Source organism: Dipodomys ordii, unplaced genomic scaffold, assembly GCF_000151885.1.
Source record: "Dipodomys ordii isolate 6190 unplaced genomic scaffold, Dord_2.0 Scaffold26, whole genome shotgun sequence".
NCBI lineage: Eukaryota > Metazoa > Chordata > Mammalia > Rodentia > Heteromyidae > Dipodomys > Dipodomys ordii.
The window spans coordinates 628,659-643,004 of record NW_012267242.1 but is presented as its reverse complement, the minus strand read 5'-3'; the positions used below and the strand labels follow the sequence as shown (position 1 = coordinate 643,004).

Below are 14,346 nucleotides of genomic sequence, written 5' to 3'. Positions count from 1 at the left end.
GAGAGTTCTGGAGCACAAACTAAGTTCTAAAGATAATGCTTCAGTACATTATAGCTTGAGAACCATTATTTCCTATTTTGTCCTGAAGTTCATGGAGTTTTGATAGGAGTCTTGGCAACATTTGTTTCTTAATTTCCAACCCAGGGATCATTTTCTGCAGGAAATTTTCATGAACACCACGTTGTACTTCTCCACAAAATGCCACAGTTCTCTGTGCATGCCTCTATCTTAACACATCAGTACTTTAGTGAGAAGTAACACCATTCTGTGTCTGTTTTCCTACCTTGGAGCACAAGCCCCATGAGGACAAAGAGTTGAGTTTGCCTCTCCAATTTATTATCTCCACATCTGCAGTGCTTAGAATAACACAGGACATATTATTGTTGATTCTCTTATAACTATATATCAAATGAATGAAAAATAAACCCACACATAATGCAAGATTCATACAAAATCAGACTTACCCTAACAGTATTACTGATTTCTTCCATAGAGAGTTTAGATCACTTCAGTATTTATTATGTGTCTACTTCAAGCCAAGGAGTACATAAAGATAAAAGGATGAGGCATTTCCCTATTACCTTAGGGGAAAGAGACATGTGTAATAAAACTGTATGCAATTCCTGTCAAGTGTTAATAAACCTTTAGTAGAAGAAACATAATAAAAACTTCAAGGAGAGCACAATAAGTACAATGAAGGCACAGGTCTTTCTTATCAACACAGATAAACAGGGACAGTGAATGGAAAGAAAAGAAATGAAAACTTGTCAGTACAACTATTGATGAGAATTTCTCTATGAATTGTCTAGTGGATAGAGTGTATAAAATGAACATTTCATGCAAATGAATTTGTATTGTTTCTATTCATGTGTGAACAAGGACCTTAAGAAACTTTATTGGTGATTACTGCTCTTATGCCATCTAAGATTTGCACTTCAGTGGCCGACCTAGTTTTTTAATGCACTTGACAAACTCTTAATGTTTGTTTTCCCATTCACCTTCATCTTGAAGAACATCTCAGTTCTACTCTGCCTTTCCTGTAGATGCAATCTTACCTTGTAGTCATGATTATGTCCTTCACTTGGTAAGTAAAACAAAAATGATGACAGTAATAAGCGAATAATCTAACATGTAGCTTGGGTGAAACAATCCCACTAGGCCCAACATCAAAACTCAAGTATATTAGCCAGGGTAGTTTAGGTAATTGTTTGCATTGATTTTCCATTAAAAAAAAACAAATTGAGGCCTTTTTACTTTTAATATGCAAGTTGTTTTCTAATAAAATGTGGCTAGTAGTGAGGCCTCAAGAGTCTAGAAGAAAGCTTCTGAAAGGTAAGATGGTATCATACTAAGCAAATTCTTTACTGAGGCAACATACACTCTATTTCCTGGGTAGTAATAAACAACTATGTTTTGCAGCTCATTTGGGAGACTGTAATTCCAGGCTCTGTGGTTCCCACAGATGCCAGTCAATTACTATATCGGACGATTTCATTAGATTATAAAACTTAGGGGATTTTAGCAGAACAATCAGAAGTGGGCAGTCTGTCTCAAGCTTCTGAGTCAACACCTGCTGTCTACCAGTGGGCCTCTTTTTGCTGCAATTACGGTGATATAAGATTTGCCTTTAAGCTGTCTTGTGAATTCAAACACAAAATGTACTACTGTCTCATACATCAGATTCAGTAGCATGAAGTAGGTTCTCATACATCAGATTCAGTAGCATGAAGTAGGTTCTTGAACTCTATTTAAATCCCTTTCTGAAAAAATAGACAATTTTGAGGGAGTAATGAAGCTGTGTCAAACCACAGGATAAAAAGATACATGTTTTGCTGTCTACAGAGAATGGCAGCAAACAGCACCCCAAACCAAATGCAACATCTAGTAATTACATAGAGAAAGATAGACCATAAATGTGAGATGTGAATGTCTATTCAATTATCAAAAAAGCCAGGCACCTCCACCATTACAGATACTTATACACACACACACGTCATGTTATGTGTGTGTAGGTCTGTATAGATGTACCTATAAATACAATTTATCTTTGAAGACTTGGAAGCTGGAGTAAATGGAGGGTCAACTCCTGCAATGTAAAAGATAAGCTAATTATTTTGCCCTATTATAAGATGTGATACTTACTTCTACCAGGTGAAGCTCTAGCGCTATCATAGCCTGCACACAATTCTGAGCATAGTCTGAAGAAAGGCTATTTGTCAAACTGTTATTTAACAAATAACTATTAATTAGGTCTTTTTTACACTAATGGTGAAAGCACTAAGCTGGTCTCATTAGTGTTTCTGATTAAACTTTGTTACACCTACAAATCAGATTGGTAACTTTTTTTAAAATTAGGAAGGTAGATACCAGTTGTTAGTAATGCAGGCAGTTATTTCAAAGACAAGAAAGATAACCATAGTATCAAATGACTCAATTCAAGTTTTCAGCAGAATTTGCTTCCTACTTCATTTTTTTCCATACTGTACTTGACAAATAACTAAGTGAAGTATTTGCCATTTGACTCATGTTGTAACTCTATAACCTAACATATTTTTAAAAATGTGGAAAAAGTTATTGATGTACCAAAAAAAAGGGATGAATTTTCTCCTTAATGCAATCCTCACATTTCATGCCTTAGGTTGTCCAAATTTACTTTTTTCTTGTAATTCATGTGTGTGAATACATAGAGCTGCCTTTTTAAAACTAAAAAAAAAAATAGGATCTCATGGTCTTTGGGGGGTTTCTTTTAAGGCCTTTCAGTACAGCCAAGGTAAAGAAATAATATCTATGTATGGTTTCGTTATTATAGTAATAACAAATTCTAGCTTAAAATAACATATAGTACTTAGTTGGGACTAGGAACAATGATACTGCTTTTTAGTAATTGTTAAATTGTATGTTTTATCTAGTTTAACTAGAAATGAGAAAGAGAAAAAATTCATATATATGAAACATACTCTATTTAATAAGGTATATGCATAAACTTATATATTAGGTAAGAAGCAAAATTAAAAAGAAAATAGCTTATAATATTTCTGACTAATCAGTTTCTAAATATAAAAACAACAAATCAAAGTGCCTTGCCATTAAAAATTAGCACATAATACAACTTTTACATATTTCAGAGGAAATAAAGATCGTGTGACACTGTTCTGAGGAATCTTTACATTTAATAAAAATCGAAGGCCTAATTTTGCAAATACAACTTGCAAGCTGTATGAGCAAATTGAACTTACATGAAAGGCACAGGATGACATCACGTTGAAGAAAGGTATCTGGAAATTTCATATAGCCTAGTCACAAGTCACTAGAAACTTCTTAAGGAATCTCAGAACTGTTTTGAACTTGATGTTCTGATTCTAACTGAGAGCTGGACAGTCTTTATCCCACCACAGATATTGAAGTTAGAGTGAAAATTTAGAGATAGAAGAGTTTCTTATTTTGACTCTACCTGACTTATGCAGTGTTGGTTACTAAATACTTAGAGCAGATCATTCAAATTTGGTTAAACTTGAATTGTTTTTAGTCTTCCACACCTTATATCTACTGTATTTTCCGATTTGCAAGAAAATAATGAATTCTCACATTACTAGTGGTAGAGTTAATCACTGAAAGAAATTCTAAAATAAAGTTCTGCTCTATGGGCTTCCTACATTGGAATACAAGAATACAGGAAGTGCTTTCAACAGAAAGTTACGTAGTTCTACAGTACAACCTGTCTAAAAGGCGCAAGGGACCAGTCGATGACTTGGTCTCTTTGGGTCAGGCAAAAGCAGAGGAAAAAGAAGAAGTAAACTTCTTAAAAAATAACACCTCTTAAAAATTCCTTTATGAAGATGGTAAACTGCTTACAATTAGATTTAATGCTATGGAAAAGAACCGAGGCACAAAGAAATGAAGGGCACGGAAATAGCACATCACTTTCTGAAATGACCTATCTTCAATGTGATTGAAACCCTTCGCCGTTATATACGACTCACGATAGTGTTGGCGAGCATTAAAGAAATTTATAAATACCAGGGACTGGCAAGTCAAAGTATATGTAGGTATTTAAAGTAATGTTGCAACTAAAATTCTGATTTTTCAAATCATCGATAATCTTCCACAAAATGACTGGCTCTTTTGCTAAAGTAAAATTAACTTCAACTCAAAGGCCTGTTATTCATTTTCCAGAGGGTTGTTAATTTAACAAGAGTGACATAAGCTTCTCAAACAAAGGCTACCAGAGACAGATCTTTTCTTCATTTATGTCGGCATTAGATGTTCTTTCTCATAGACTTTAAAGCATTTTGGTAGATTGTTGAGTATGATTCTCCAAAGCACAGCTCTTCTCATGGTGACCAGGTCAAAACAGCAGGGTTGTAATCAGAAATAATGCTGCCTTGGATCAATTTCCTGTTTATCCTATCCATCACGACTCTAGTAATGCATGCCATCGACATACTTGCTGTCCTTTTGACTCTTTCATTTCAGTCCAGTGATTGAGTTCCTCTTCTCCAGAGCTGTTCAGACCTAAAGAAATCCAGCCTATCATCTCCTTTCTTTTCATGCTGCGTTTGTTATACACAGACAGTATCAGTGTCACATCAGAAAGTTGAAATAGAGCCACTTGAAAAACGAAAGTTTCCTTGTACACGGGATTTGGCTGCCCTCTGCGGATGGATGTCTTGCATTTGGACATCTCTTGGCCCATGGAATTCAGCAGTGTTAACTTAACATATGTATCTGAAGAAAAAAAACCAACATACCACAAATATCATTTGAAATGGATTCAAAAATGGGAAAAGCTGAGATTAAGTATTTGCACCTTATAAGGATATGGTGTATACCATGTTTAATGGAAATTTAAGCAATTCCATTTTCATGTATGCTTATAAAAATGTGATGGGTACAGAGAATGCTAGGTAGGCTGAAAATATTCTGGGAGTAGTAATATCTTCACCTCACTGTTTCTCCATAATAGAATTTAAAGGTATACCTCATAATCCTTTCTTCACCCCTTCCCATCCCAACCTTGACCTCCCAACTACCACCCCTGCCCATTACCATCCCCGTTTAGCTTCACTAAGCAGGACATCATAGCATTAATAAACACTTAGCAAGCTCAATTAGCCACAACACTGTAAAGCATTCCACTGTGTTTTCAGAGAATAAGAAGAAACAAACAAATAGAAATGAAGGCAAATGGTGAAGAGGGAAAAAGGAAGACAAGAATGCAAAGATGACATTAAAACAGCTTAAGATGAAATGTCAAAAAAATCTCTGCATGGATGTGGTTTTTAAATATATATTTCAAACATTCAAGGGCCAAAATGAAGCCAAATGCATTAAGAATTCAATGTTCAGCAAACCAAGTCAAACTTTTTTCTGGTTTCATGCAAGAGTACATTTAATGTGCTTTTCTTTTCACAATTAAAATAACTGTTATAAGGTTTCTTTTAGGTACAATTTAATGTAAAATTTTAAGTATTATACCTTAACTATTTTTATGAATTATAAAAAAGTTGATGTGATGTTTGTTATACAAAGTAAAATAAAACATTTCATTGCCTGATTTTATGGGAGATAAATCCTCTCATTAAGATTGTGTTTTCAAGTTCTCTCAACTCATGCAAATGATCTTCAGCATGTTGATCCATCATGTGTACTTTACATCAAAATTCAACTAATTTCAAAGACAATTGCAATATTTCTCACCAAATATCTATTTCTGTTGCATAAATCAAAATACAAACAAGTGGAAAAAATAAAAACTTTAAAAAAGTTTTGCATATTTTGTAAATACTCTGAATACCATCATCCATAATCAGAGATAAATTCTAAGTTAGTTTTATTTAAAGTACCACAGATAATTAATGTGCATAATTTTAGAAACCAACATGGTGGACAGTTTCACTGCTGGCAAGTTTTAGGGTATTTTGTTTTTGCATGAAAAGACAACATCCAATTAGCCTCTACAGGAACTCACCTCGGATTATATAAACCTGTCCACCTATCAAGTGTTTTAGACAACAGAACAGTCCATCTGACAACAGGGGGTGGAAAGCAGTAAAAGAAATAATGACCAGATGTCAATCGTTGGGTGAAAGAGGGTCAAAGGTCAGAATTAAAGAGGAAACATTGTGCACTGGAGTGGAAAAACACAAATTTTAGCATTTTAATTCAGGTAGAGGGTTAAACAAAAGGGTTGTTGGTAAGTTTCATGGAATGAAAAAATTTAACATCATTGTGTAATCTTAAACAAAAATTACACTGGTTTAAAGGGAGATATCTTTCTAATGACATCCTCTTGGTCTGAAGCACATTGAACATAGAATCATGCAAATTATCAGGCTATTAAAGACTGAATAAAAGTCATTATAGGATTATCATTACTATGTTAAAATTTAAATTTATCCATGCAATATTTAATATTTCAAAGTAATAGTTTTATTGCTTCCGATGTAATATAACACTAAGTTCTGCAAAATATAAACTAGAACTATCATTTTATTTCCTCTTGATTGTTGCTTTGGATAAAACAGATTATTCAGTTTATAACACAGTTCAAAGCTTAGAACCTAGATATATATGAAGCACTATAATTTCATACAGTTTAGAACAAATGATAGAACTGTCTTGCATTTTACTTTATCAAACTATCTCCTTTACATTCTACTATCACATAATTATTGAACAAAAAACTTAACATTTACTTATTAGCTGCCTCCAGCTAATACTATTAGTAACCTTATATTGAAGATCTAATCCTAAAACAATGGAAAACGCTATACCCACTCTTTAATCTGACAGACAGACTCTGTGTTGTAGATGCTAATCTTTCTTACCCAACCCTGGGTCTGCCTCCGTTTTAGTTCTGATTCTTGTTTTTCTATTTTATCCGAATGTCATTAAGTTCTGATGCTTCATTAGCATCTCTACTTCACTATTTGTCCAATATTTTTCTCAAAGTATTAGCTAAAATATGAGGGGGAAACTGGTAGCCTGTGGCTCAATGTAACCCCAAGTTATGATCTCTCATCTGGGGTAGTGCTCCAGCAGCACCTTTGAATCTGGATCCGTCTAGCCAGGTGGGTGCTGGGCCCTCACCACGCCTATCTCTCACCCACACATCTTATTCAGGTTGTCTCTCTATGTCATTTGAGTCTGTTCATTTCAAGAATGGTTTATTTTCCCTATTAATTTTTTTCCTTGACATGGGAAAGGGAGTAACACTAAATTCCATCTTTTCTTTAAGCTTCTTTGTCAGACCTACATCTTAAATTACTCTGTGATAAATGAAATTTTATCTACAAAAAAACCCCAAAAAACTAAAACTAAAAAACTAAAACACCAACAGATTTAGGGGAATTAGATTAGTTGTTAAGGTCAAGAAATGTGGCTCTAATTTTAGTCTTCACACATTTAGTTGGGGGACAGATGTGTTCTATGATATATACAAAAAGCAAGTTTTCCAACATTTCTTGAGGCAAACCAAATATATTTTTTGTGACTTTTCCCCTCCACCGAATAATAAATTCTATGATGTTTAGAAGCAAAGTTTATTTAATTTGAGCATGAAAAAGTTTCCCCTCCTTAAATTGGTTGATACCTGGAGTAAAAGACTGCACTAAACAAGTCTCTAGGAATCTTGAAGCAAATTTTCTCTAATATATCATTTGAGACGGCCTTTCAAAATATTAATTCAGGTTATTAATAACTTTAATATTAGAGAATGTAGCAAAGTTGGTCTGTTCTCAGTTTTCATCTCACAGATAATAACAAACTGTTTGGGAGGAACACTGGAGGACAATTTCTCTGTACTCTTAAAACCTAGCCTTTGTACTCATCAACTGGGAGAGAGAAGAGAGGCAGAAAGTCTGGGCAGAGATAACCTGTTAGCCTTCTCTAAGGTAAGTAACAAGGAGTTCTTATTCTAGTTGCTCTGGTAAAGGTAAAGCTGATTCCATCTAAGAACGGGCTTTGCTACAACAATGGCTTACAAGTTTTTCTTTTTTGGTGCTGGGTATAGAACCCAGGGCCTTGTATATGCTAAACACATGCTTGCACTGAGCTCACCCGTAATTCCTATAATTTTAAAGGAAAAGAATATGTGAGGAAATAAGTTTCTTCTTAAATTATTAAGGGCAAAAGAAAGGAAAATGTAGATGTAAATATATTAGTTCAGATTACTACATGCAGACAGAAGATAACATTAATTTGCAGCTAACTATAATAGATCTATACATTTCTGTTCATATTTGTGAATATTACTCACTTTTTAAAAACCCTGTAACTTTTCCCGCATTATAAGATAATCTCTATGATAGGGGTAATTTATTCTGTAGATACTATGAAAAATTAAGATTCCTGTCACCATACAATTAATATTTTGAATTTCAAATTTTTCTACTTCCCAAATGACTGGAAATAGAAAACATGAAACAGATTAGCTGATGATTCACCATTTCATTTTGATTGGTTAAGACTAAAATGATAGCATTGAAGCCCTAATGCCGAGAGTCCCGTAAGTGCAGAAAACATTAGAATAAATTTTTTCACTCACTGGGTGGTCTGTTTGCTGCCAAGTTTTTGAAGTGGCTGCCTTTTATCACTTCTGCTGCTAATCGTCCAGTTGTGGCATTATAAAGCAGGCCAATGAGAATTTCTGGAACTGAGCCGTGTTCCAGAGAATGACATGAGGAGGTACTTTCACTACACGACATTTCTGACACGCTCATTTGGGAGTCACAGCCCTGTAAATCAACAATGAAATTCTTATAGTATTTTGCAAACAAAAACAAAAACAAAATGTATTAAGAGACCTAATGTTAATGAGTGTTTACTGGAACTCAGTAGGTGAATCACAATGAAGACAAGATTTTGCACGCCAAGTTTCCCAAACACCAATTTAAAAGTATTTCAAGTCCCTGGATGTCTTTTCACTATACAGGAGTCAAAGAAGTAACCGAAGATGAGAGAGTTGGCTAAAAAGGTTATTGACCTAAAACATTGACACTGATTTGGATTCACTCACATCAAATGTCTTGATCATGCCTTTAAAAGACAAAGAATGGCATGCTTTCAGTAAATAAAGCTGTCTCCTGTTCATAAGCCAACATCTAAAACACGGAGATGCAGAAAAGCTAAAAATAGTAAAATTTGCCATGCATATAGCAACCAAAAAAACCCAAAACAAAACAAAAAACAACTCAATTTGATGCATTGGAACCAATAATTAGTAATCAGGGTTAAGTTTTAAAGAAATAAGCATTACTACCTTTAAAAAAAACAAAACAAAACAAACAAACAAAAAAGAAATAAGCATTACTGAGGTAAAATACACTAGAAACACACTAATGATGATAAATCATTTCATTCACCAGGAAGATAAAATAATTACGAATTTGCACACACTTCATAACATAGGATCAGAATCTATAAAATAAAAATTACATAACTAGAAAGAGAAATAAAGGAACTCATAACCAATGGGGATATTAACACATTTCTCAGTAACTGACCAAATGAACAAATGAGTAAATACAGTACAAGCAGGGAAGATAAGAATTATTCATAATAACCAGGTACTAATGGCTCATGCCTCAAAATATAGCTTCTTAGGAGGTTGAGATCTGAAGATCGTGATTAGAAGCCAGGCAGTAAAGTCCACAGGACTCTTGTTTCCAATTAATCACCAAAAAGTGGAAATGGAGCTGTGGCTCAAGGAGTAGAGCAATAGCCTTGAGCAAAATAAAACTCAGGGATCATGCTCAAGCCCAAAGTTCAAGCCCCAGGACCAGGAAAAAAAATCACTTATTCTAGCATAAATATATGATAACTAGGAATGAATGCATTGATTAACATGACATGCAAAGCTTTTATACAGAAAACAATGAATCTTCCTGAAAAATTGAAAACCACTACATAGAAAAATTATGCTAATGTATTAGAAGGCTCCATTCTTTTGAACATTCCTTCCATATTGATGTATAGCTTAAATACAATTCCAGTAAAAATATCAACAGACTTCTCTGCATTTCTTGACTTCATTACCAATCAAAGAAATGGAAATTAAAACCAGGAGGTAACACAAGCAACAGATGGGCGAGAAGAATATCAAGTGTGATGAGGACACGGGAGATGGAACTATCTTTTCTTCTGGTGGGAGTGTGAAGTGGTACTGCTTTAACTAACAGTAATGATTCACAAACACTGTGCGCTGGCAATTTCACTCCCACAAATATACCATTAGAAATGTGTGAGGAGTTGGTCAATCGACAAGAAAGATTGTCCACAGCATTATTAGTGCTGGAAGCTGTCTGGACAGCAGAATGCATGAACAAGTTGCAGGTAGTTCCTACAATGAAATACTTACTATATAGGCAAGAAAGCTGTTACGATGGCTGCAAAGGTAACTGAGTGAAAAATATTGAATCCAAAAGGATTCCAGTGTAATTCTGTTCATTCACATTAAAAAGATTGCTCAAGCCAAAACAACAACAAAGACCATGAGCAAACTAAATCATAGTGCTCCAGGCACACGAATAGGTAGTAACACTATAAAGAAAGCAACCAAGTAATTCTATGCAAGAAAAAATTGTGGTTAACTCTGGGAAGGGGAAAAAATGAACAGTGACCAGGGAATGCATGGTAGAGATTTTTTTTGGGGGGGGGTATATAGCCATTTTTAAATGTCTTGACCTAGATAGTAGTTCCGTTGTCCTAAATAGGTAGTACTGCCTCTGGTATTAACTCTTTTCTAAGTGTGTTGGGTTTGACAAGGAAAAAGGTATAAGAAAAAGATTATAGGATGGATGCAAGAGTATACTAAATACAGACATACAGTGATTAAGGAAATATTTAAGACTTTCTTTGAAGATTCTGAAAGATTCTTCCTTCATCAAGGAAGGAAGGGAGGAAGGAAGGAAGGAAGGAAAAAGAAGAAAGGAGGGAAAGAGGGAGAGGGAGGGAGGATATGCAGAAAGGAAGAAGAAATGAAAGAAGGAAAGCAGGCAGACAGGCCACTTTACTCTAATAATATAATTTTAAAATGTTTTAATAAACCTTCAAGTTAAAATCTACTATTGCAGTATAAGTCAAGAGGGAGAATTAACACATATTTGGAAACTGAATTGGCTCCTTGGACTAATCTTCACAAGGATAAAATCTTGAATTTTCAAATCTAATTCTAAATCAGAGTGAGAAGCCAAAAAGAATATATATCTTATATTGCTAAATCACAAGCACACAAAAAAACCCCACATGGTTTGGTATGTTTTCATGACAGTTGGAGAAAACATAATTTTAGTAAGTTTCAATTAGGATATATCACCACTTATGAAAATAGTGTCAAAAACATGCTTGAACATATTTGGTGCATTTGTTACATTAGGCTATTATACCAGTGGCATCTGTTAGAATACAGTGAAATCCGTTCTACATAACACAGTATTTTTCACATTAACATCACCAGATAATAAGATGTGAGTTTAATAGCTGTCTGTCAACACAGAGGTCATGCTAACACCAAGGAGATGATGGGAAAGACCTCTCTGAGTCCTAAGGTCCAATTACTGTGTGAAAATGCTTATCTCCAAGTCCAATAAGAAAGCAAGGGCATTAAAATCCTTGGTGATCACACTGTATTCAAGTAAGCCCTGCTGAAATACAGTAAGTAGTATTTAAGTAAGGGACCGGGGGGAGGGAACTCTATTCTTTAAAAAAGGGTTTATTTTAAATTTCTATCTTAAAAAAAGTGCTATGCTCATGGCCTTTCCACTGCCCACAGCCCAGGTGATGACCCGGGGTGAGCAGTTCAAGATCACTGAGCACAGAGAAGCAGCACAGAATCACTATGCAAACCCAGGAATATTGAATCAAAATTACATGGAGCTACTGCATGCTCCAGTGGGTCTCTTCACACAGCTCCTCAGGGCATGCTGCTCCTTTCCATGTACTCTCCAGAATCTCTGGGCACCCACCACTAATTTATAACTGGGGCTTGCTTGGGTGCCAGGAACTGCAAGTGATTAACCCAAAGTCAGATAAGTTCCGATCATAACTAGGCCTATTTAAAGGAATAGTCCCACAGGCTGCCCAAAGTAAAACTTCTTCCCATCTTGCAGAATATCTTACTTCTAATACTACCCGCTTCCTTCCCTCGGAGTCTCTTGCCAGAGGGTGAAGGATTCTAAACAATTTTATGAGAATAGAGAAAAAGTGACTTGAATTTTCAGACAAATGAACAAACTGTATCATGTTTATCAGCTCCAGAATTAGTGCCTCTGCCAGTTGTTTCTATTTCTTTAATGGTGTCACATAGGTCACAATTAGGTGTGACCTTCTAAATACATCCAGATACGCCATCCAATTAAAATCACAACAGAATGTCTCAGAAGTAAGCACACTGGGCTTTTCATTAATATTGAATTGATTCCAGCTTACTTGTAGCTACTTACTCCTAACGTTTTTAAAAGGTAAAACAGAACTGTGTAATACTTACTATAAATTTGAATACATTTCTGTTGAAGTTGTTCTCACTATGGCTGAAAGGTTAGTATTCTGTTTAAGTTTTATTTACATACAAAAGGCTCCCACTACATTTTTCTGAAAATGGGGAGATGGGAGTACATGGGTGTCACCTGCTGCTACAAAGCTGGAGCACCTCTACTAGAAGGCTTCCTCTAGGAGTCATTTCCTAGCTCCAAGGAAGTAGGTAAGGAGCAGACAACCAGAGATTTCAGGAAAAAGCAAGAACAGCATACTATTCCAATCCTGTTCCCTGCCGACCTCAAAGCCAACGTAAGGAACCAGACTGTATACTGGTAGAGGTTGTAAAACTGTCATCTATTAGACAACCCAATGAAGAGCACCATGGATGAAGAGATTACATATCAGGGTATCCCGGAAGACAATCTGCTTGTGACAGTGGGAGTATGGTGCGCTTTAGGATGCAGGTGACAGAATATTCAGCTTTGAGAGACTCGGGCAATATAAGGATGTGGAACACCGTTCATACAGAGGTAACTCCAGGTACTCATGGAATCAGACCTCAACCTATCACAGGAACCAGTTCCTCTTTATGTATTTCTTAAGTTTGCTCCCCAGATGTGGCTTCATTTTCGACAGTCTTTGAAGATTCCTTCAGGCAGCCACATGGTTTCCTGCAGCCCTGAGTCCTCTGAAAAAGGGAAGCTTCCTGAGTGCTTATGGCCCAGGAGATTTAACAAGGGCTTTGGAAACAAGTTTGTGCGATGGTTTGAAGAGACTTCTTCTCCAACTCATGCATAAATCTAATCCTTAAAGTCATATGTTAATGTGATGAGGGTAGAAACTTAACCCGACTATTGTGTTTAGTGGTGGGACCTTTGAGAAGGCATGAGATTAGCTAAAAATCATTAGAGTGGAGATTCTAAGATGGAAGCCTGGTCATTTTACAAGGGGAAACGAACCATCAAAAGAGATAGATATACATACATTCCTGACAGGGTGTGTTATTGACAAGGGAGACCCTTATGAGAACACTTTAAACTTCTAAAACCATGGGCTAAACAAACCCCGCTTCTTTCAAATGTAGCTGCCTTGGTATTTTTTATCATAGTAACAGGTGTCTGTATCAGTTGTACAGGAGTAGGTCAGCTCCCCAAGTTCTATGGTCATAAGAAAAAGATACGGACGATAGGCAGAAGAAATAGTTTTATAAACTAGAGGCAACCAACCTTGTGTTTCCTGCTAGACCTTCGCCCACACTCCTGAGGAGCTAGTGAAATTGCTGTTTTGGCCCAAATGGGAAAGACCTGCTTTGTGCTTCTCAGGAGGTATGGCACGGGTTTGGCATGCAGTCATTTGTCCGCCAGGAGACAGGGAAGAGGAAAGAACACATCACCATGCTCCTCGGGCACCAGTGGCATTCAGGGGTTAAGGAGAGTTGAAAACAGAAGCAGGAAATTCTTTTTCTTTTGTAAGCCCTCCATAATAATAATAATAATGGAAAACAGGTGTATCTGATAAGAAATTTTAAGGTAAAAGAAAAATTAATTGTAAAATAAGTAAAAGCAAAATATTTCATGTCACCTGCATTTGACCACAGCAGCATGTGGAAATAGTCATGAAAAAAGTCCTGTGATCAATTTATACCATATGCACCAATATACAATGTTATATACCCACTTCTGCTGCACTCAACATGAACATAATCAGTCTGACATTTCTACATGTTTATAACATTGGCTTGAAAGTTTTTTCCCCTTCATGTTCTCCTAGGATACCTACTGGAAGATGGAATACACACACACACACACACACACAGATATAGCATGTAGCATAATTAATTTTTTTTGCTGAATTAAGTTTAAAAATGTTTGG

General features: G+C 35.6%; 1 protein-coding gene across 2 annotated transcripts in view; it reads right to left on the bottom strand.

Moving 5' to 3' along the window:
* Positions 1-3,152: 3,152 nt before the first annotated feature.
* The window catches only part of Syt14 (synaptotagmin XIV), a 125,447-nt gene continuing 114,253 nt past the window's right edge, over positions 3,153-14,346 (bottom strand). The window contains exons 6-8 of one of the 2 annotated variants that reach the window (XM_013015151.1): positions 8,546-8,735; positions 5,969-6,025; positions 3,257-4,725 (exon numbers count right to left, since the gene is read on the bottom strand). In XM_013015151.1, coding sequence (XP_012870605.1) covers positions 4,412-4,725; positions 5,969-6,025; positions 8,546-8,735 — 561 coding nt within the window. In that variant the 3' untranslated portion in view covers positions 3,257-4,411. Of the gene's footprint in view, positions 4,726-5,968; positions 6,026-8,545; positions 8,736-14,346 lie in introns of both variants that reach the window. The other variant, XM_013015152.1, reaches the window with a different exon arrangement.